The following is a 24,198-nucleotide window of genomic DNA, read 5'->3' on the forward strand; positions in this document are numbered from 1 at the left end:
CATTGACAGAATTTGTCTAGACTCGTTTATTTTTCTATTAATATGGAAATTCATCTTCTAGCCATCTTATGTGTACATAATGATGCTGTATTTTATCAATATTGGAAGAGAATTATTTGTTCAATGTATGTTTTTGCTCCCTCCCGCAGGGATATCTTGAAGACAACTTAAAGGTACATTCTCCAAGACTGATGTTCTGCCTCATGCAAGCCTATGAATTTGATCATATGACAGAACACGCCATTAAGAGGACAACAACCATCATTCAGCCCTTCTGACCCTCTGTAAATGATCTAGGTTAAGCAACTTGCACTGGAAGAAACTAATTTTTAAAGATCGTAAAAAAAGTTGGCAGGCTGAGGTCGTTCCAAATATTTGTGGGTTTTTTTCAGAATCATAAATGCAACAATTTTGATCTGATCTTCTTGAAACTCAGTCTGAATACTTTTCATTATGATATTTAATACCAGTGTGAATATGAGTTTTATGGGGTAAAAAATAGGTCAATAGGTCAAATCAAGAAAAAAAACCACTGCATTCAACAATGCTTATCCAATCTTCATGAATCTCAGTTAGAATATTTTTTAACATGATATTAAATACCAGTGTGAATATGAGTTATAGGTGGTCAAAAACTTAAGGACACTACTAAGATCAAATCAAAAAAAGAAATGCATTCATAAATTTAACAATGTTTATCCAATCTTCATGAAACTCAGTCAGAACATTTATTAACATGATATTTAAGACTTGTGCAAATGGGTCATACTGGATCAAACCTTAGGTCAGACTAGTAAGAGTATAATGGGTCACAGCATTTTCCAAGGATAGCTGCAGGGTGAAAGGTTTTATACTGGCATGTAGGTATAACAGACACAAAAACATTACATGGTTCCTTTGAGGGTTACAACTGACTTCGGGTCAATTAGGCTGATTACACTCTAGCTTTGTTTCAAAGCATCGATGTTAAACAATGTGTCTGCATGCAATAGTGTTTTCCTGGTTAATATATCATCATGTTATAACATTGAATACCCGGTGGATGTCATAATGAAACAGCCTGTTGTTATTTATGTTGGAACATCATGAAATCATTGCACAGACCAGGGCCTGCTCCAGGCTTTGGTGTTAGAGGTGGCATAACTTAGGGGATGCAGCTTTGGACATGCACATCCTCCATGCTGGATGTGAAAAATATATTGTTTATATCTGGTATAGGTGTTAGGGTTATTTGAGCCTGAACTACATTTCAGGAGCGTATCCAAGTTTTGACATTAGAGGGGCCGTAACTTAGGAGCACAACATTTGGAATTAACCTCTCCCTCAGAAGGGCAATTTAAATGGTTTAAAATGTTAGCTGGGTGGTATGGGCGTACTGACGCCCAACAAAAATTTAAACAGTAACCAGTCCAAAATGGTGCATTTTGAGCATACTTAAGACCTTTTTTCTACGATATTGACATATAAAAGCACCCCCTAAATCCAATAGCTTTCAAAATGTACTGCTCAATTTCAAAAAGGTTTAAATGCTTTAATTATTCAAATAACAAAGTTGTGAAAAATATCATCATCCTATGTTAATATGCGATACATATTAAATTTTATCACTTATTTCTAGAAATACCATACTGTATTTCATTTTTATTTCTTTGCTCTAAAAACACTTTCCACCCGGGGGATGTTTTATATAATCAATTCCCTTCTGGTTTCGAAACGTGATACCATATTCACTTCATGAACTAAATATACATTACCATATTTTGATTATTCCCCCAAAAGCGAAAAAAGTGACAAAATGAATAGATGTAATTGATAGTAAGTTGAACGGGCCAAGTGTCCAATTATTTGCATAATGATATTTTCATAAAGCCCTATATTGCCACGTGAAATAAACTGATGTTGACGTGAAAAGGTTGACTGCAGAATGTATAAGAAAATGGCACAAAGGATTTCATGTCACTTCCAATTTTTTTCACTTCCCTATGAAGTTTACGGAAGTGACAAATTTAGCCCAAATTTGTGATTAATTTAGGTCTCTTGTGGCTGTTGAATTGAATCCAAATTTTCCTTTATTCAACTACATCGGAATTTGGATATTCTTCTGCCAACATTTTCATATTTTATTGCTGATTTTGTGTCTTTATTTCTTCAATTTTCAAGCTTCTCTGTATTTCCAAGTAAAAAGGGAGGCATTATTAAGTTTATTCCTGACTTGATCTTTTCTGGATTATGGTAGATTAAAATCATGATAGGAAGCATATCATGTAAGAAAGGTAAAAAAAAATAACTCTAAAAATGTCAAAGAAATTTGTCATCTTGTTTACAATGACATTATAACATAATCATTTATTCTGTAACAAGACTATTATCTTTCTTGCTTTTTGAAGTATTTTTCGAGATATGCCCTTTTTTCAACTGAAGTGTAATAAGTTTTGTCAAGTATTTGTTGAGTTACACCCCTTGTTCGACTGAGGAGTGGCATGATCTATCCTTCTTGCTAAGGATTTGTGGAGTTATGCCCCTTGTTCAACTAAGGTGTTGCCAGATCTATCCTTCTGGCTTAGTATTTGTTGAGTCATGCCCCTTGTTCAACCAAGATGTTGCAAGATCTATCCATCTCGTGTAGTATTAATAGAGTTATGCCCCTTGTTGCCAAGTCTTTTTGAGTAATGCCCGTTGTTTTTTAATATTTTTTGTGTTATGCCCCTTGTTATAGGTATTTGTTTAAGTTTTGTCCCTTGTTGCTAAGTTTTTGTTAAGTTATGCTCCTTGTTCATCTAAAGTTTATGCATTTTTGATCTTTTGCATCTGAGACTCGTAACATTTTATAACATAAAGAAATAAAGCATTTGGATGATGCTTTAGTTTTCCCATCATTTTCAAACACCCTGAGATGAAATTTGGGGGAACAGGTTGTAAAATGTGCCCCTTTATAGCTATTTAAACACTCTGTATTGAAAGAAAGCTAAATTTTAATGACTACCAAAATTAGATAAAAGATACTTTTAGCCATGTTTGGTCTTTAATTATAAACTTATTTATTACCAGTAGTTACTTAAAACTTCAGCTTAAATGTATCCTTGATAGGCAGAAATTGTGTCAAATTCTTCTCGTTCTGGTTAATTTATTGTCCTTTAATAAAGAAATTAAGTCTGAATTATTATGTTTGTTTAAATTTGGGCCTGCTTTACTTAATTGGTAATTTTCTTTTATTGAAGACTTGTTATCATATTTTGTCTATTTCAACCTATGTGTTTTATTAAATTCTCTTTTTTTCCCCCCGAAATTTGCCACTGTTTTCAATCTAGAATTAACACTGATATTCGAAACGGTGTTGCTTTTATTTTCGGTGGAAAGCCATATAAAGTAAAGAAATTGAGCTGCTAGTTTTTGCCATCGGCAATTTACAAAGTAATAAAACATTTGCTTAAAGTCGACAGACAACGGGGAAATAATCTTAAAGCAGCGTAATAACACTGAGCCTTTTGCAAGATATTTATTGTTACAATGTGACACAGCAGAATAAAAAGTGCACCTCAATTGGCCATAGAAATAAGTGCACAAATTGCAAAATCATTGATTTTTTAATTATTTTAAGTGTGTGCCATTAGTTTTGGGAAAATAATCATGAATTATACAAAGGGTATTTTGCAGATAGCAGACGAAATAATTAAGGTACCATGATTTGCATGCAAATTTTGAGACGTCTAAAAAATTATAATCGTTTTGCAATTAAATTGAGATTATACCAATTAAATAAAGATATATATTTGTATGATATATTAATGCAAGTGATAACCAACTTTAGAAGTTTGTTAAACTCCTCTAAATTCCAAGCAATTACATAATACCCTCGTCAATGGAGGTGTTGCAGATTTAGAAAAAAAACTGTTACCTTATTAATCACTGTCAAATAACTGGTGAACCTACGTTTGATCCCGCTATAACTTTGATTGATATACGAGTCTCCTTTTTCTGTGTCACTGAAATGGTTGACTTCTAGATTTCATTTTTCATTTTGTTTACTGATCTGAAACTTAGTACCAACGTTTAACTAAGTGGCCTTGTATCATATGTTTCTAAACATATTCCCGACGTGAGAATTGTAAACATCGTGAATCAAGTTGAAATTTGAGGTGTCCTTCGCATTTTTAAATGTTCGGCGCTGGGGAAAGAAATGATTTGATACGGTTGATATTGCGGATACTTGGGGTTTAGTGTATCTTTAGTGATATAAGGTTAGCAGACTAATTTGTTTGAGTTGGCGACACGACAATGGTTTCATTTTCGTTGTTCAATTGCGGGGTATTTATGATTTAAATGTCCAATTTTTATTTTTCATAGCACAATTAAATATCAATAGATTTGATATTTATAATAAAAGTGTGTTAAACTTTTTTTGAATTGCACGTTGCAAGTTTTCAAACAAGAAAAAAAGATACTCATTCTGAGGTTCTCAAACTTGCCCTAAAGTGAGCCTTAATTTCACCCTATTTCCTGTCTAGATTAATTCAATTCAGTCTCAACCAGAAAAGCCGCCTTTGATCCACGACAAATTTTACAAAGCCTATCCCATAAAAAGGGTTATATAATATGCAAATGAGGCAGTCTAAAAGGTTTCTCACCTGGGTTTTGGCCTTTTAAAAGAGATTTATAAATTTAAAAGGCCCGGAAATGACATGCACCCAAACACGAGTTTGGTGGTGTAAAATTGTTTTAAAAGTGTCAAGTATGAAGTATGATCAAGTGAATGGTGACGGATTATTATTTATGATAAGTTTCACTTGTTTTAATGGAAGTTGAGTGACTCAATCTCTTTTTCAATTTGAGATTAAATTGTTATGCAAAAAGACTGCCAGAAATAATCAGGCAGTGCCGCAGGCTGTCTTTTAAAACTTTTAAACTTCTAAAGGTGAAGCCAATAAAAGGATTATGTTTTGTAAGTAACGCACGTGGCTTAATGATAATCCAATAAACCATTCTCTTTAAAACCTTAGACAAACAACATTAAACACAGGATTTTGCACAGGTTTACATGTGACTGAGCAAATGGTTTAATAATATTGGGCCAGACTTTTGGAGAATTGCAGGATTATAGGATTTTCACTGGAATATTTTTGTCATATCGATTTTCGAAAATATTAACATCACAACAAGTTACCTTATTGAATTAGTAATGAACACATGTCACATTTGTTATCTCTAAAATGGCATCTCATCCATGCTTAGAAACAAAAGAGTAATGGCATATTATACCGGTTGAAGAAAAAAAGACAACTCCATTAATGTAATGAACCAGAGTTGTTTCACATGAATCATTGATTAGATGTACTTTTAGAGTTAGAATTTATGTTTCTAATGTTGCTTTAACTTGGACATGTGTATTGTTTCTAACTCTGAATCATGTATTGATGTATTATAGTTTTAAAGTATATTCTGTTTGTTTCGTTTATTTATCATTCAATAATGTCTGTTTTTCCTTTTAACTTAACTAGTATAAAGTAACTCGATGTTTTGAATCAAGAATATTGCATTTCGTGTCTAAAACCTATTGCTTAATTATTAATGTCCTTAGCTTTGACTGCCTTTAAGTATTTTATCGTTTGTTTTCACATTCTGAAAAAGATCCTTCCAGTGACACTAGGAATTTTCATTAAATATCTCAACAATTTTCTGCTTCCATAATTAAGAATTCAGCTTTGGCTTCTAATTGGTTTTGAGTTATAAATATTTTATTGGAATGGCTTAAAGGGACACGTTCACAGAATTTATGTTGGCAACACTTTTTTTTAAAGCTGCACTCTCACAGATTGAACGTTTTAACAACTTTTTTTTTTTTTTGTCTTGGAACGAGCCAATTTTTGCGAAAATCCATGGAAACCAGTTACCTGTATATAAGACTTCTGACAAAAAAAATAGATCTCAGATTTTTATATTTAAGTTCCAAAATTGATGTTTTATGCATTTTTCTTAAAAAGTTAGTAACGGTTTAAGCCATAAAACATTAATTTTCGAACTTAAATATGAACATCTGCAATCTGATCTTTTGTCAGCAATCTTTTTTTCATTGGTTTGCAGATATTTACGCAAAAATTTGCTCTTTCCACGACAAAAAATAAAAAAGTTGTTAAAATGGTCAATCTGTGAGAGTGCAGCTTTCAGATTTAAAAATTGACATTGATGACGTTAAAAATTGTAAAGTTCTGAATTATCCGCCTATTGAGTGGTAACCAGTAATGATTTAAACTAACATGAATTTAAATTGTGAACATGTTTGAATTACATAATACATTGCGTTGATCAAATGACATGACTCAGATATGAACCAAATATTCGTAACTGTTGAAGCAATCGGGAGATAAACTAGTCACATGATAAACATGGACAAACAAATGTACATGGACTTGGATTTGATATATTCCTTTGTTAAACAAGGCAGGTTATCATTGAGGGTGATGTTGATCCAATTTAGGACACTCTGAATAAAATATTTTTAGAGTGGTTTCCCTTGATGAGCTACGGAAACTATTTTGCTTGCCATGACCCTGTTTTTGCATTATTGTGAATCATAGCATTCAAAAGGGTAAAGAGATATTGGGTTAGGCCGATTGGTCAGAATATTGTTAAAGTTAACAATGTTGGAAATGGCATCGTTGTGAACTTTTGAGTCAAATATTTTATGATGGACTGGAATATTTAATTGAAACAAGCATTGCTGAATTAGTTGTCTCAATATTTGTGAAAAATACCATATATAAAATGTGAGTCCATGAGACTTAATTTAGATTATAAATATTTGAAAGTTAACAATGATGCAGTTAACAACATTGTTAACTATAACAATATTCTGAACAACCTGCCCACTGTTATTATAAGCTTTGAGAATACTGTTTATTTATATAGGAACACACAGAGATACAGAAATCTTATATTTGATGAAGATCTATTTTAGGAAGAAATGTGATTGATCAATTTTCTACATTATTATTGTGATGGAATGAAACCTTTTTTGGTTTTTACAAGCATAATTATTGTCAAGAAATGGCCAACCTCATTCAGCACTACAATGCTTTTGAGTGATGTATCTCTTTTCAGACTGTCATATCATTTAACTATTTTTGCAAATTGCACTTTATTTCATTTTGTGCTTTTTGTCACAGAATTTAGATTTTTTGTGATATTTGAAGAAGTGTACATTATTCATAATGTTATGTGCCATTCTGTAATTTTTGGGAAGATACTACGACAAAGCCATAATTATTGAAATATTATTTTTACAATAATAATGTATATTTTTTATATATTTATATTTAATTTATGAAAAAAAACTCAGAATTCAATTTGAACCTAGCAAGTAGTATGCATGCTTATAAATTACAACTAGTATGAAAAGTTATATTTGTTCCATATATTTGTCTCTTTTCAGCTGAGGGTGACTTAAAGCAGTTTACGGCGGTTACGAACCACCATGAGGCTAGACACGGTTACGATGCTAGTATCTTCATACCAACGAATCGACCACAGTGCGTCCAAGACCAGTATGCGTTGTGTGATCCGAATCCCACCCTCATCATACGCAGCGCCGACGCTTACCGGAAAGACGGGCTCAGCGGGTCGAAAATGTTTAAGTGTTGGCCCGTCTTGATGAACGAACAAAAAATACGAACACCTGATCTCAATTTGTCAAGATCGGTATGTATGAGTTTGTCTTGTGTTGTTTTTTTTCTCAGAGCATGAAACACTGAATTTTGATTTAGTTTTAGCGCATTTTGTTTTAATTTGAAGAAGCCAGTATAAAAGAAATACACACTGTGTTTTTTAAAAAAAATTTTTACAATATTACATTTCAAGTTTTTTTTATTTAATTTGGATGAGCGACTGAAATTTGCGTGTGTATAATAGTAAAGTAAATATTTTTTATAATTTTAATTTTGCATGTCTTTTTTTGTAGAAAAATAAGGTGAGATTTCCTCAGCACATGGATGAATATTTTTGTAGCTTTTCTGTAATCACCATTATTAACCATATCAAAGGGGAGCAACTGTGTTGTATGTAGTTACTAAATAGTGGAGGAGTTATCTTTATTGCTAATTGACCACCACTTGTAGTTTGTATTCATTTCATTTTAATAAAATATAATAGCATTGTAAATATATCTTCAATTTTGTCACTTAAACAAAGTTAACTATACACTGAATCATAGCACACTTAACTTCAACTTATTTCGTGAGAGACTCCGAAAAGTATGCGACCAGTCCGGATATTGAACCTGTGACCCCCTGCTTGCAACCCCTGCTTGCCATAAAGGGTTATGAAATTCATGAACTTTCAAATAAAATCATGAACTTTGAAAGATTTTTGTGAATTTCAGTTCATGAACTATTATTGTGATGATTTCTAAGTTAGAAATTTTTGAAGAGCATACTGATAGTTCATGAACCACATTTCAAGTTCATGAACTTTTGAATAACTTTGAAAAGTAGGTTCCTGAACAAGTCAACAACGTTTCTGAACTGTACTGTACTGTATTTAGACAAGTTTAAAAGATAAACCAAGTTACCAGGTTACTAGGCCAAATTTTTTTTAGGTTAGCGTTACATCCTTTTTCAAAAAAGGTAGGGTAGGTAGGCTATTTTTTTGGCTAGGAATGTAATTGTCATCATTGGAGAATTGCTGTTAAAAGTAATCTTCAGAATAATGCTTTGAAGGTTTTAAACTACATATTAAAACACACACTTAATTTTTTTTTAAATATTTTTACCAACTGACTATAAAAAACAGTAGGGTCAATACCTATTTTGTAGATAGTGTCTGGTTACCTAAACCAAGATGTATTTTTTAGTCTTTAATTGTGCCAACCAGCCTGATAACTGCCCTGATAACTTACATACTAAGTACTCTCCGACCCGCGGGAGTTGAAATTTAAGTATCGTGACAATACAATTTTATATATTTTTATCTTATAAAACTGAATTCTGTTTGTTTAAATGATTTTTTTTTATATCATTCATTATGCCTAAAACTAGAAGTTAAAAGCCTAATGATGATGAATAGGTGAAAAGTTTAGCTTCAATTAATAGATCAAATGACTAGTCAGCCATGGATTTAAAAGCTTAAATATTCAAAAAATAAATATCAACTGTATGTAATTATATATCTGTAAATAAACAGTCTCGTTCTAGCTTTAAATTCAATTTATTAAAAAACATAATATTCAATCATGGTTGGCTTGATATTTTAAATGAAGGATTATAGAATTACATACATCCTCAAAATAGAAAAATCATTTCATCATTTTGAATTTAAATCTAATTAACAGCTGAATGACTTAACATTTATAAACAAAAACACCTTGTTGAAATATATTCGCTATCACACCTGTAAAAAAGACTTTTACACCAAATTTGTGTTAAGTCTCATTTTGTATTCATTGAATGTGGGAAGGAGTGATTTAATCTTCTTATCGGCTACCTGACACCTTGAATTTTTGCAGTGGGTTAATTTTCGTCAAAAACTATGTCATGATAACTCATACAAATAATGGCCAAATTTTATTTTTTTAACTTAGGCTACGTCAAGTGTAAAGATTTTATTATTTACGCAAGAGCCATGAAATTTTTCATGTTCATTTTCAAATGTTTTTGTTGCAATAAATTATTGTTTAATACTTTTTATGCAAAAGTTAGCCCACATAAATGTCAACAATTTCACAGTATTGTAACCTTAAGAATTGCAGTGGCATGGTTTATGTATTGGTGATGTTTTGCTTAGGGCTGTTTATATTGTCATAAGCAAATAATATCAAATGTATATAACATGTAAATGTTTGGGAGTCTGTGAAAATATCATTAACATTACATTAATATACTGTGTGGACTTATATTATATAGCGGGAATTACCATTTACAACATGGATTGCTTCAGATTTCCAGTTTGTTAATTAGTATTATTACTGTTTTCCCATTAAAATATTTTTAATTGTATCTAGATGTTTTCTTTGTGTTTTTGTAGAACTTGCATTCATAAATAGTCACATACAGTCTTATCTAAGATGATGATTAAACAGTACATTTGTATAACCAGTCCTTTCACACACTACAGAATTACATATTTTTAATGCATACGTGATAATATTCTTAATATTTACTCTGATTTATGTAAGTAGAAAAATAATTGTTATTTTCTCCTTTGAAGAAGAGAAGAAAGAATCAATTAATTAATTTATGTGAAATGTTTTAAACATTAGTTCCTTTTTTTCAGATTCAACGAGTACGATCATTCGATAAAAAGTACAAGCAGCCGAGAGTTAGACCGAAAACCATACACGGTATGGATGATTTTAAGATTGAAGATATCGAACATGACATGAAGGAGAAAAACAAGAGTGCTGAATGCCTTCTGACCCCAAGTACACCGGAGATAGTTTCCATCGACACCTCAGGAACAAACTTTGAAAGGATGCAATCGTTCCGAAATTCTGGACGTCGACCACAGCAGAGTAAGGAAGAAAAAGAAAAGAGGAAAAAACGTAGACGAACAGTTTCAGGTGTGCAAAATATCATGAGCGAAATTGAAAAGTTTGATCGTAGAAAGAAACACACTGAAGGTCAAGATCGCACAACTCCAAGGTCATACAGTTTTGATGATCTCGACACTGAAGATGATATCGAGAGAGATGAAGCTATGTTGAAGTATCTTGATGAAGTCGAAGGAAAGTTTGAAGAAAGAATTGGCGAGGAGAAAGCTCAAAAACTCAGTAAATTTTTCCCATGTCGAAGATCGAAATCATTACCAAGGTGCATTAAGTTAAGTTCAGTGACGAGATCATTGTCTGCAGATCGAAAATCGGTGAAAGACTTTAATTCCACATATGGGAGTAGCTCACTCAGTATTCACAGTATTGCCTCGAATGCTTCAAGTCGACTATCAAGAAGCACAAAAAGATCAAGCATGATCGGAAATAAGATCAAATCTCTAGTTACGGGTCAGAAAGATAAACCAAAACCTAGACCAAAATCGTTTGACATCGATACATTACTAGACGCAAAAGCAAAACCTCGCAACTCTATTGAAGAAAAGGAACGAAGTAAGAGTACCTATAGCTTGGAAAGAAATCACATCCATCGTGTACCAGATAATTTGTTAAGCAAAGAATATACAGCAAAATCAACCTCAAAATCAAGCTCAACCATTGGACCAGGGTCTTACTACAGTTTTGAGAGTAACACGCTACCTCGGGTACATTCAAAGAAGTATGACTTCCCTTGGGAAAGTTTGCCAAAAGATTGGACGACTTCGGTTAAACTTCGGGAAATATCGCAGCGACGGGCGCGTGAAGACAGACAATCCTCTTCAGGTATAAAAGATTGCATAGAGACTTGTTTTTCACACAAAAATTCTCCCTTTTTTAAATTTTGGAACTCAAAAGTCATAAACAGAGCATCTTTTATTTAAATTCAATCAGAAAAATACAAATGTTTGCACACAGTTGGATGCTCATTTTGTTTTGGATCAAACCACTGCTTTAAAGGGACAAGACACCAGATGATACCATTGCAATAAAAAGAAGAAAATTGTCAAAACATACATAGAATTGATATCATTGTGAACAATGCATAGAATCTTACTTACTGATGCATCACATCGCTTACGACACATACCTTTCGCAGATGTTGCATTCGAAATTTACTGGGTTTGTCTACCATGTAAATCCCAGTAAATTTAATAATAGTTTAGATACAGTATATGTATCAGTACTAATCACATGACTTTCACATGCTAAATATATGGGTAAACTCAGCTGAGTCAGCGACAAAATATTCTTTGAATCATGAAAAATATTGTATTATCAGTCTCATTCCAGCTCATATTGATAATTCTACACTTGTTTCAAGGAAATGTTGTATTTGCCGATTTGCCGATATTGCGACCATCTGGTGTCTAGCCCCTTTTAAGGATAGCAACTGAATACTTATCATAGATGTTTTGCTTTAACATCTGGGTCATTTAAATGTTATTATAATTTTTCAGAAGTAAATCTGCCTTTGTTATTGTATAATTATTCACCATGTCAGAATTTATTTAAATAATTTATGTATCTGTTTGAAATGTTATACATTCTTCCGCTTAAACGAGAACAGTAAAAATGTAACAGAGTATTTTATATAATACATAAGTCTAACATTGTGTCCAAAAAGTAGCATTTGTTGGAGATATTTATAAGTATTCATATTGTTATAATATCAAATATCTTATAAATAAAGTAAAATCTGTTGAGGACATCGATAAGTTAAAGCTTATTTGGAAAAAATATAATTATTGTGTAAATAAAAAGATTTCTAGGAAGTATTTATAAGTGTTCATATTATTATAATATCAAATATTGTATAAATATAGTTAAATCTGTCAAGGACATAAGAAAAGCTCATTTGGAGAAAAAAATGTAAATACAGTATTGTGTTAAAGACACAGCACTTCTTGGAGATATTTAAGTGTTCATATTATTATAATATCAAATATCAAATAAATATGGTTATATCAGTCAAGGACATCAGTTAACGCTTAATATTTGGAAAAAAATAAATATTTCATAATATTTGTTTTTTAGAATGTGTGCCAGGCAGAAAAAGGATAGTCTAATAATCTTATCATTTGTCAATAAATTTGGATCAAAATATAAATCATGTCAATACATTTAAAATAAGGATGACTAAAGTCAACGCTTTACAAAATACTTGTATTTACGCCCTCAATAATGACAAAACAAAATTTGGGATTGTTTACACATTTTCTTTACATTTGATTGCATCGCCAAATTCATGTTTTATCAAACCTTAAATGTAGGAATAGCAGTTTGTCGTGATACAAGTACACTTTAATGACTTCGGTTTTGACTATTTCTGATTGTGACTATGATACTTATAGCAATTTACTACTTGTAAACTATCATAGTACCATTACTTGAATGATATTTTTTGCTATGAGGGAATTTTTATGGAAGGAATGTTTATCGTTGATGAATATGGTTTGATTTATGAATCTAGGTTTTACGGCTTATTGACCTTTCATGATATTCGTGGTGGGATACTTAAACCTGTTTCAAACATAGGTATGTGTTTAAACAAAAAACTTATCCTACGATAAGGTGTTTCATAAGGTGTTTCATTGTTTCTCGTGACATATTGGGCATTTTGACAGAGCAATCGGGAATAATGATGTCTTAATGACCTCTATGTTGACTTTCTTTACTTAAGTACGTGTAAGTATGTATGTTTTAGCATATTTTCTCATGTAAGGTTTGATATACATTCATGAACCATTACTGGTATACTAAGCATTAGTATTTAACAAAATGTTTGGGATAAAATGGGGAAAATATAACGATTTTAATTTTGTGCAGAGGTATGTAGACTATTGATAGAAATTTGAGATTTGAATAGATTATTTTCAATAGAAAAACATTTTAAACTGTGTATGTTCATTGTTAAAGGACAATCTAAATGGTCTCGATAGTTTAAAAATGTTTTAAAACATGTAGTATCCCAGATAATTTGTATCTCGCATCTAAAGTTTCGTCTAATTGACGTGGACTGTCAGTCGGATAGATTGATAGTCACTTTCATTTTAAATTTTCGACCAAAATTTATCACTGTAGCGTGAAGATTTTTTCTTTACAATTTAATCATTTTGAAACCATAGGAGGTCATCGTGGCTGCTGCATATGAGATACAGTTTCAGGTTAATTTCATTTTTTGATCAAAATTCAAAGTTTCAGTTATAAAGAATGAAATTTACATGCGATCAGGATATAACATTTGGATAACTAATTCAGCAATTGTAAAGGTTGTATGAAACTTTGTATAATTCTTAACTGATGTATGCAAATAAATATTGGAATAATGTAAAAATTGGATTACTAATTGTAAAGTTTGTAGGAAACTTGGTACATTTTTATCATGTATGCAAATGAATTTGGTATAATTTTGATTGATCTAATTTAGATTAAACTGCAAGTAACATAATGGACAAATGTGATATTGAAAAACACAACAAGTTCTCAATCATAATTACATGTTTTATCCACTACATTTTCATGCTTCAATATTCTTTCTTATTAAAGAAAAGAAAAGGTCAAGGACTTATAATACAATTGTATGTTAAGTTTCTTTTTCTCCAGTAAATATCTAGAAAGATATCTTTTCATTTTATGTATTAAACCCTCAAGTCCTAATTCAGCAGAAACAAAGTGACTGTAGGCTTAAGAATAAAGCAAAATTAAACAATGTGTGTAGGCTATAAAGTATAAGCAATATATATCATTTAACATAACCCATGGTTAAGAAATCTTATAGTTATCTTTAATCCAAGACACTTGTTAGATAAATTCTCTCTAAGGCAAACTAAATTAAGATAAATGTGACAGGAATGATAATAGAAAATGATTCATAATCGTTTAAACCTGCTAGATGTTTAAACGATTCTCCAGTTCATGTTTGCCATATTTTGCGAGATGCTATATTCAGTTAACGAAATGTTTCGATTGAAGTTGGGAAACAATTTCGCCTTAAGCTTAAGGCTGGTTGAAATAACGAATAATAAGTGAGACATAATATTTCACTTGTCGAAAAGTGTTGTATTTTTGCTGCTACTTATAATACTTATGTGCGGATAAAGGCAGATTTGTGGAAACGTTACTTTATGATGCTGGTTATAACCGCAAATCATGTCATGAAATTGCAATGTGTTAAAATATCCAAGCAGAGTTGGTTTAATAGGATAATACAAGGATTATTGTACAGTGTAATTGAATTAAGCGGTTTGAGATTAATATTATTCTTGGTTTTGGAATGTAAAGTGTTAGAAATTTACGTAGGATAAGAGGTAATTGAATAAATATTTGGTAAGTTTTCGCAACGCTGCAGAGCGGTAACAAAAAGTGTTTTTATACAAGCAATAAAAACACTCTCAACGAAAGTTGAAAACAAATATAGAAAAAGGTGATTGTTTACTATTCAAGTGTTAAAAAGGTTTCTTATAAATAAATCTATACTTAAAGTGTCGGACATTAAGGATTGTGCATGTGAAGTACAGTATAATTCTATTTCAATTGTGATGTGATAATAATAATTATATGTATAAAAAATATATAAAAATGACTTGGATATGATTTTTAAAGATCATCTTTTATAATAATTAATATTTTGAAAAAAATAAGATAATTGGATTTTTATTTGTAAATGTGTGTGTGAACATGTTTTTCAACTGATCAAAATAGCAATGGATTTCTTTAGAATATAATGACATGTCTTAATTACAAGTATATTTTGCTAGGAAAATTAATACTTGTATAAATTATAACATAATTGTCTGCGTACAATATGTGACGTCGGCACTCCTGTTAAATGATCATGACAAAAAAACTAAAAATAACCAAGTGGTTGCAGATATCCAACGAAACAAATTGTGTAAACTTGAATTAAAGATTTCTGTCCAAAATATTTAAAAAAATAACTATGATACCCTGCTTATGAGGCCCCAATACCTAGCTAAAAAATGTCATTTTTTTTTCAATATGACTCATAATTTCTCTGACCATGGCATCTTAGGTATATAAGGAATTTCGCTTGAATGGTTTGTACTGTTTACTGGGTCAACATGGGTTATCTTTAACTTTCATCAAATTTAGCACAGATTGATCAAATCACAGCAATTTTGCCACAACTCTAATTCGTGCAAATATTTGCAGATCATATCTCTATAATAATCTGTAAATAAATATATTGTCAAGGCATTGTAATCCTTCCTGTGACCAAAGTCAGAACTTCTATCTTAGTATTAGTGGTACTATACTGGAATTGATTGCTATGATTTAAGATATTTAGTAATAAATGGGGACTTTACTTGTTGGAAAATTTGATTTATATGATTAAAACTTATTTTATGATTATTTTATTTCATTATTTGTAAAATTCAATACTTGCTATAGAATTTCACTTTACTATGAAAATTTGATTAGCAAGTCAAATGAGTAATGCTTTGTATTATATTCAAATTGCATGAATTTTTATACAATATGCATCTATTTATACATAAAAACAATCCTATTTCTGGCATATGGTAATCTTATCTTATAAATTGTAATCGCTTCAATATTTTTTTCATTTTTGTCCATTTTCAGGAAACTGGAGCCAGAGTGGAACAAGCAGTAATCGCCACTCCCTAGACTCTGACCTACGTAGCGAGGAGCCGAAGTTCACGTCTCAGTATTCACTCGGGAAAGATTCGGGGCGAGACTCGTTGACTTTGGAAGAAGAAACTGAGTAAGTTTATAAAATAATTAAGTATTTGAATTAGCTTAATGTCTGTTTGCCATTATGCAGCCGCATTTGCATTCATAAGTTATAAGTTACAAAAAAAACCAGATTTCTTTTTTTCTGTTTAAAGAATCAAGTATCGAAATTAATACCTATATCTTGTCTATTTCTAAAATGGCCATACAAGTTATATAATAGATGCTTCTCTTATTTAATTTTTCGGGTCACTGTAATTTGCAAAGATTATGGGATTGCAATTATGATGTCTAGACTTTAATTAAATGGAAAACATGATTTATCCAATTAGATGTAGATTAATTTCTTATAAATAGGCAGATAGAGAATATTAAGTTGTGTTTGCTGTTATAAAACTGTAACAATAAAAATAATATGCATACTGCATCAAAATCAAATCATAAAACATTGTCATAAAATGCATAGTTATAAGTTTTGCATATTAAATGCATATATACATCATATTATTTTTACATCATATATTAATAATCTTCACAACATGTTCTATTTTATATCTCCTCAGAATGCCTGCAATATTTGCGTGCACGATTATTTGTGCATTGATAAAAATTGTGGTTTTATTATTTAATGGTAACAATTGTTTTAGCCTGATAAAGAGGACTTTGAAATATCTGTTCAAAATTTTTTGCACTTATTACATTTCTCGGGTTCAGAAAATTATAACATCTGCGTGTAACAATACCGCAAGGAAAGAAACAGCATCCTTTAACCTGATACCGAAATCAATAAAATACTTTGTACCCGCGTAAACAAACCATTGACAGTCTTGGCAAAATTTGATACATAAGTAATAATTGCTAATGTTTTAAAAATACACCAAACAGACAAAGTATCATTGTCAAATGATAACCTAAGTTTTTGCTGCTAAACAAATCATTCTTTGATCATTACTAATTGATAAAATTGGTTGATTGTCATTGATACTTATCTTTTAATTCTAATGAAAAACTTTACTTAAGATAAACATATCGTGACTTAAGACATTAAGCATTATTTTAAAAGCAATACAAAAGATTAAAATTCTTTTAAGTGGTTATCATTTTGTAAGTATTCCTTCTTTTTTTATCTTTGCACATCAGTAGATTGTGAAAAATGATAAATTATCTTGCCTTTGCGATTTTTCTGCAGGGCAAAGAATTACAATTTTGATATCATTCCAAGTGACACTTTGACATAAGCAAGACAAGATTTTATGATTTTTAAATTACCCATTTATCATTTCTGTGAATTTTTTCAAGCTGGGAGTATTATGTTTAATTGCAAATGCTTTTTTTATGTGTTTTCTTTTTGGGAGTTTATGTGAATAACGTTTAAATCTTCAAAGTGGTTATTGTTTGTCATTTTATTGGAGGTATTTGATTTATTGAAAGTAAGTATAAAATTCGGACATATATTTTTTCTCACAAATTTATTAAATACAAAATGAACTTTTGTTGCTTGATGATTTATATTTATGACAAATATGAATGTTTTTCATGAAATGCTCTGATATCTCATAATAAAATGGCATGGCATTTAAGACAGCATTTACAAACGAGTCCCATAACCTTAATGGCCTTTCGACAAAGACATATTTTACTGTCAGGAATGTATAAACAATTTGAATCATATAAATGGAAATTTGTGGATACTATTTTTGTCTTAATAATGTTTTATTTCAAAACTTTAGTTTATCGTATTCAATTTGTAAAATAACTGATACATTTTATTATGGACTAAAGTACTATCATGTTGTATAAAAAAAAAGTAGTAATTTCTAAATTTAATAACTATTGAAACTCATTTTCAATATTATGCCAGATTTAATCTAAGGTTTTAGATTCTTATGTATATATATTCAACAAACCTGTTGCCTGAAAGTAGAATAAAAAATTACATTTCTACAATTTCTATTTTCAGTTGCGTTACTGACAGCACGAGTACAGCAGGATACGCAGCAGACGCTCAGAGCACGATAACCGGGGACTCAGTATCTGTCGGCAACCCGAAATCAGACTTCACTCAGTTGGATACTGAAGCTTGGATACAAAGTCTCGCGATTCGAGCAGCAAAAAAGGAAGCCCAGGACGCGGAAAAGTTTTCATCGCTTTCTCGACTTACGAGGCAAAATATTCTTGCTTTGGATCTTATGCTAGCTGAAAACAGCCCAAAAAAGAAAATCGACGACGAATGCTCCGTTTATTCGGTTGATCAAGAAGGTTTTTACACCTCTTTTCATAACGATAGCGGACTAAAACGAAGTACAAATACATTAATTGACGAGGATCAGTGTGATATTTCTCCATCCAAAGATTCAACTAGCGTTTGCAGTGGTGAAAGTGTCATATATAGGTCAACTAAGGATAAGTTTGCCGGCTTAAGAAAAGGGAATTCATCAAACTTTCCAAAAGTGCTAAGCAAGGTTACCCCACCCTTACCTCCGGAAAGAATATCAAGTAATAGTGATAGCTCAAACACTAAATTATCTCCTCCTGAACTTCATTCCTTCCCATCTCAGGATTCATCTATTGAATCTGATGCTGAGGCAGTTTTCACACGAGTGCATGACAAAACAAATCTATCAAGAACCGGATTTCCGTCTCTTGTGGCTTTATCGACTAGTGACGACGAAAGTTCACCAGAAACAAAGTTAGAAAAGCAGAAAAACAGTGCAGAGTTATCTGACTTGCATCACATAGGAAGTGATTTAGGCTTATCCAGTATCACGTGTGCTTCCCAATTTTCGAACATTTCTTTACAGAACGGAAGCTTTCTTGATAATCTTACATCCTCAAGTCCATCCTTGAAACATTCTAAATCAGTTTTAGAGTGTACAGACCAAGGATACGACTCAATACTTAAAGACGGAAACAATACCTCAAAACCTCAAGCCAGCTACCAATCGTGGCCAAGAACGCATAGAAATTATTCAGGGATTTTGAAATCTACGGAAAGACCACTAGAGAGTACAAGACCTCCAAAGACAATAAACTTTGCGCCAGTGGTGAATTTATTTAAAGAGGGTTATCAAGACGCTGTTCAAGTCCCGTTACCTTCGCCAACAAACTCCTCAGCAAGTGAAAGTAACGTCTCTTTGTCGCAGCCTCCAAGACTCAGCTCATTTAAATCTGCAACTGGGGTCGATCAGAGTTACAATCTTGCTGTTCCAGTTAATGAAAAAGCAAAATCTAGGTCTACCAAAAAGCAGCCTGATTTGCCGCTAAAATATCAGCCTGTCATAACAGTAACCCCAAGAGCGCGTTCTCGATCTGGTGAACGAAAAAGCTCAAACCAGTCCGGAAATCAAAGAAAAGACCAATCTTCCCGCCCTGTGATTTATGCAACAGCTACAAAACCTACAGCCCAGTCTACTCCGCATGTTCAACAAAATCAGAGATCAAGTGGAAACAAAACATCGCCAAATTTGTATGCTGTGAGTCCTGTTATGGCACCAAAAGAGCCGAGTAGGCAAAATTCCACTACCTCCACTAATTCCAATGGCTCAAACTATATGGACATGCAATCATTGAAATCTGCTGACAGTTTCAATTCTTTAGCATCTGCAGACTGTATGAACTTTAATGGAAATGGTAACTATATGACGATGTCAAGTCCAAGTGTTTCGCCAAATTTATCAAACATGGATTTCTCGATCTCCAGTACCCCATCAGGTTCTATGGATTCCCTGCTTGATATGCGTAAAACCCCAACAAACGAACTTGAAAATGATACATACCAAATAAATACGAACTTACACACTAATAGGAGTAATGGTTATAATTGCAATGGAAGTGAAGGGAATAGAGTCGAAACAGTGCCTATCGTGACCCAGATGAATCCTAACAGTGCTCATGTGAATGGTTATAGTGAACAATCTAGCCAATCATTTACGAGGTTTAGGACACCTGACACATCATATACATCATCGATGGCCACCCCAGGTAGAAGGTCATTGGATTCAACAGATAGTGACCTAACGCGAGTTACACAAATGACATTTGACTCGTCTAGCAATACCACTATGACTCCGTTATCGCACGACCATACACCAGGGTCTCGCAATGGGACTCCAGTCAATGAATTGAGACCAGCAGAAAGTTCTACCCGCCAGGCTGGTCGGCGCAGTAGAGCTGATACAAGAAAAGAACCATCATACAGGAATGTGAATGCCACCCATCGACGGTCGTTACCTAGTGACATGTCAACAAGTGTTCAAGTTCGCCATGTGCCATTAAATGATATGCCAAAGAGCGCAAATCAAAATCAAAGCAATTATTCACCTAATAATACATTGTCTTCCTCAAGGTCATATCCGCTAGGCTTTAACTCCGTTCTTGTGTCAAACTCGGGAGGTGTTCATGGAAACCAAAAAAGTGCAAATAATCCAAAGACTGGTTATTCTAATGGCCAAAGAACGCCCCCACCAAGTGCTAATAATGATCAGTTTTCGTCACGTTCAGATTCTTATCGTGTTGCTATGGGCAATCCTAATACTAGGACGAACTCATATCGAAATGCAATGCATACGACTAAAAGCATGCCATTGTTACCAGCAACGAAACAAAGTGGTCCCTACAGAGTTGCTATGGATATGAGTCCTAATAAAGCTTTTAATGACATTGATGATGATGTGTTAAATAGAGCGGACTCGTACAGAATTGCAGTACGAAATACAAATGGTATTGTTCCTGATATGGGTGTGAATACACCAAATCGATACGCAGTAAATGGTGATATTCCTTCAGTTATAAGTTCTAAGCTAGATGCTCTTAGTATGGATGACAAAACGTTAATGACTGGACGTGATGTACGAAGAATGGGAATAACAGATGTTGATCAAGTTAAAGGTATAAAAGCCAAACCAGTCATGAAAGAATCAAAATCTGTTCCTATTATGCATCAAGTCAGAATGAGAGACCCCAAATCACAGAGCTCAAGTCAAGTTCAGATGAGAAAATCTGATTCTAAAGGACAATCGGTAACTCAGAATGGTCGGATACGAAAAGTAACAACACATGATGTTGATCCAATCGAAGTCGTTCAGACGGTTGATAATAGTGGTGAATCAAGGAAAACGGGGAAAAATAATCCTAATCGATCGTCAACATATATTCAATTTGATCCTATTTTCGAGGACACAGAAGATTTATATGGTGGAATGGACTTGTCGTCAATGGATTACTCAAAAAATTTAGCCAATACCTCAAAATCAAAATTAGGTCTTATCAATGGAACAGTAAAAGACGCTAATGCAAATACCGTAAAAAATCCTAAAAATATCCAATCTGGAAAAAATATTGAAGTTGAGGATAATTGGAGATTTTCACAAGTGTAATAGCTACTGGGTATGTTTAATGAGGATTAAACATAGTATGTATTTAGTTTGTGTATATATTTCTGTGTTAAGAACATTTCTACAGTATGTTTGTTAAGTATATAAGTGCTGTTTCATTCTTAGATCTCAAAATTCCACGCTACAGGTACATGTAAGAAGAATTTTGACTTCAAATCTTTTTAAATACCTCTTTAAAATTGCAAAAATGATTACAAAGAAATTGATGTGAAATTGATTTGCATTAATGTTTTATTAATAATTCTGTTAATGACTTGTTTTGTTCGCATTGTTTCTGACATTACTTTTTTTTTTATCTTTTAATTGCTTGATTAATTTTCCGTTCTGAAGCAATACATATTATATCATCAAAATCTTCACAAAGACTCAGTTTCTGAGAAAAAGATTTGTTTTTTTAATTTTAAACATGAGTGTCAACGTTAATTTAATGTTATTGTCTTGTAAGTGTATTTTAATTACATTTTTAATCCCTTGATGAAAGCGTGTTTGTATATGTACAAATCTTTCTTTACAAGGATTCTTTAATGTTATGTTTTGTCCTAACATTAATTTGTATTTAAAATGTTTTCTCTATAGGGCAGCTCTTTGATTTTGGAAATGTAGAAATATTTGTGTCTGCGTCCAGAGTTTTAATTATACATTACTTGATCACGTCTTGTTAGAAATGTAGAATTTAGGTCTTAAAGTTTTCGTTCTTCAAATAAGATTTTTGTTTTATTGTGCCATTGGCCGTTAATAAATGTTAAATTTTGATTGCTTGTGACCCCTTATGATTTTGATATCATTTCAAAGGGAATTGCTGTCTGACTTACTGATATGTCAAATAAATGACCGAAAATACATGATAGATGAAGTGATGACAGTTTGTAATTTAAGTGAAATAACTGATTTTCAATCTTTTAATGTCAAAACAGCATTATTTGCAATATCAGTATAATATTTACTTATTTTTCATCTATACATTAAACCCTTTCATATAAGCACCGAAATATCATGGGGCGGCCAGGCATCATATTTTCAAATTATTGTTCCTCAGATACCTTAAATAGGAACAACTATTTTCTTACTGTAGTCCTTTTCTCAATTATAATGCTGTTGGGATAAACAGCATTAACAGTGCAAAAATATAATGTTATTTAATAGTAATAATTTCATCGTGCATCATATTCACAATTTTAAAGCAATATTTTATTTGTTTAAGTGTGCATTTTATCAAAGACTTTATCTGTCTCTAAATGTTTAATAAGAATAATATTAGATTCTTATACTTCATGGCAGATTTTATTTTTCCATGTTTATAATCATACTTGTTTGTATAATCATACTTTTAATGACATCTTCATTCTAAACATTCCATTCATGTATATATTTTTTAAGTCATGTTTTGTACATAAACACATTATTTTTGTATTTTAAGTGCTGAAGTGTGCTTCGTCTTGCAATAAGATTACATTTATTGCTGAACATTCTTGATTAAAATGACAAGAAATGCAAAAATTAATAAAACATATTTAACATGGTTTAGGTTTTTGTATTAATTATAAGCTTTAAGTTTAACTTGATCTTGTTTTGATGTCTTCATGTTTCCTAACATTTTTATTGCTTGCTTTAATTAATAAAGAACATAACATTCCCATTTGAAACTCCAACCATTTTATTTATTATGATCATCCAGACATCTTTTAAATAATAAATATTTTTGCAGAATATTTTCTTGTTTTTGTTCATTGCTACATCTAAATTGGTTTTATGCTGCTGCTGCTGCCGATCATAATAATGATGATGATGATGATGATGATGATGATGATGATGGTGTTGCCAATGGAAATAGTGATGGAAATGATGATGATGATGATGTTGATGATGATGATGATGATGATGCGTGTACTACAGGCGAAAGCCACCGCAATTTGTCGATATGGTAAATAAGGCAGGTAGAATGCTACACCTCATTGAATTTTAATACATGTCTAAAGATCTTCATAAATGGCTATGACAATACTAGTTAAGGTGACAAAAATATGGAGATGACGAAAATTGACACCATTATGAAAAAAAATCTGTTAAAAAAATGTTTAAATAGGCTATTACTGCAAACGAAACATACCACAAAGTTGCAAAAAATTTAAAAAATTATATAATATTTAACAATGCTGAAGATGAGACATTGACATAGAGCAGACTCGTAATGAATTGTGGTACATGATAACCTAGATCCGATAGACTTAAATTTCTATTACCAAGTTTCATTAAGATTGTACATTGTTATGTCTAGTGTTAACAAGATTATTACATTGACATTAATGTATACAGAAATCTATGTTCAAACTGTACAATCCCAAAGGGTTATGACATTAGCATGCTTCATGGAATTAGCTTGTGTTCCCTCCTGTGTTTAGCATGGCCATAAAGACAGGAAAAAATCAACACGCAAAATCCCTGAATAAATAAGTGACCTTCATTATCTATATTCAAGCTTGAGTTTATTTATGGAGATAAACTATCTAATGAAGTTTC

At 31.8% G+C, this 24,198-nt stretch overlaps 1 protein-coding gene across 2 annotated transcripts in view; it reads left to right on the forward strand.

The window, feature by feature from the left end:
• Positions 1-23,392, forward strand: part of LOC128238383 (uncharacterized) — a 51,111-nt gene extending 27,719 nt beyond the window's left edge. The window contains exons 2-5 of one of the 2 annotated variants that reach the window (XM_052954255.1): positions 7,427-7,692; positions 10,261-11,356; positions 16,178-16,319; positions 18,249-23,392. In XM_052954255.1, the coding sequence (XP_052810215.1) occupies positions 7,427-7,692; positions 10,261-11,356; positions 16,178-16,319; positions 18,249-21,663 (4,919 nt within the window). In that variant the 3' untranslated portion in view covers positions 21,664-23,392. Of the gene's footprint in view, positions 1-7,426; positions 7,693-8,755; positions 9,932-10,260; positions 11,357-16,177; positions 16,320-18,248 lie in introns of those variants that run through there. The other variant, XM_052954256.1, reaches the window with a different exon arrangement.
• Positions 23,393-24,198: the final 806 nt, after the last annotated feature.

This window comes from Mya arenaria, chromosome 6 (assembly GCF_026914265.1).
Source record: "Mya arenaria isolate MELC-2E11 chromosome 6, ASM2691426v1".
Lineage (NCBI taxonomy): Eukaryota > Metazoa > Mollusca > Bivalvia > Myida > Myidae > Mya > Mya arenaria.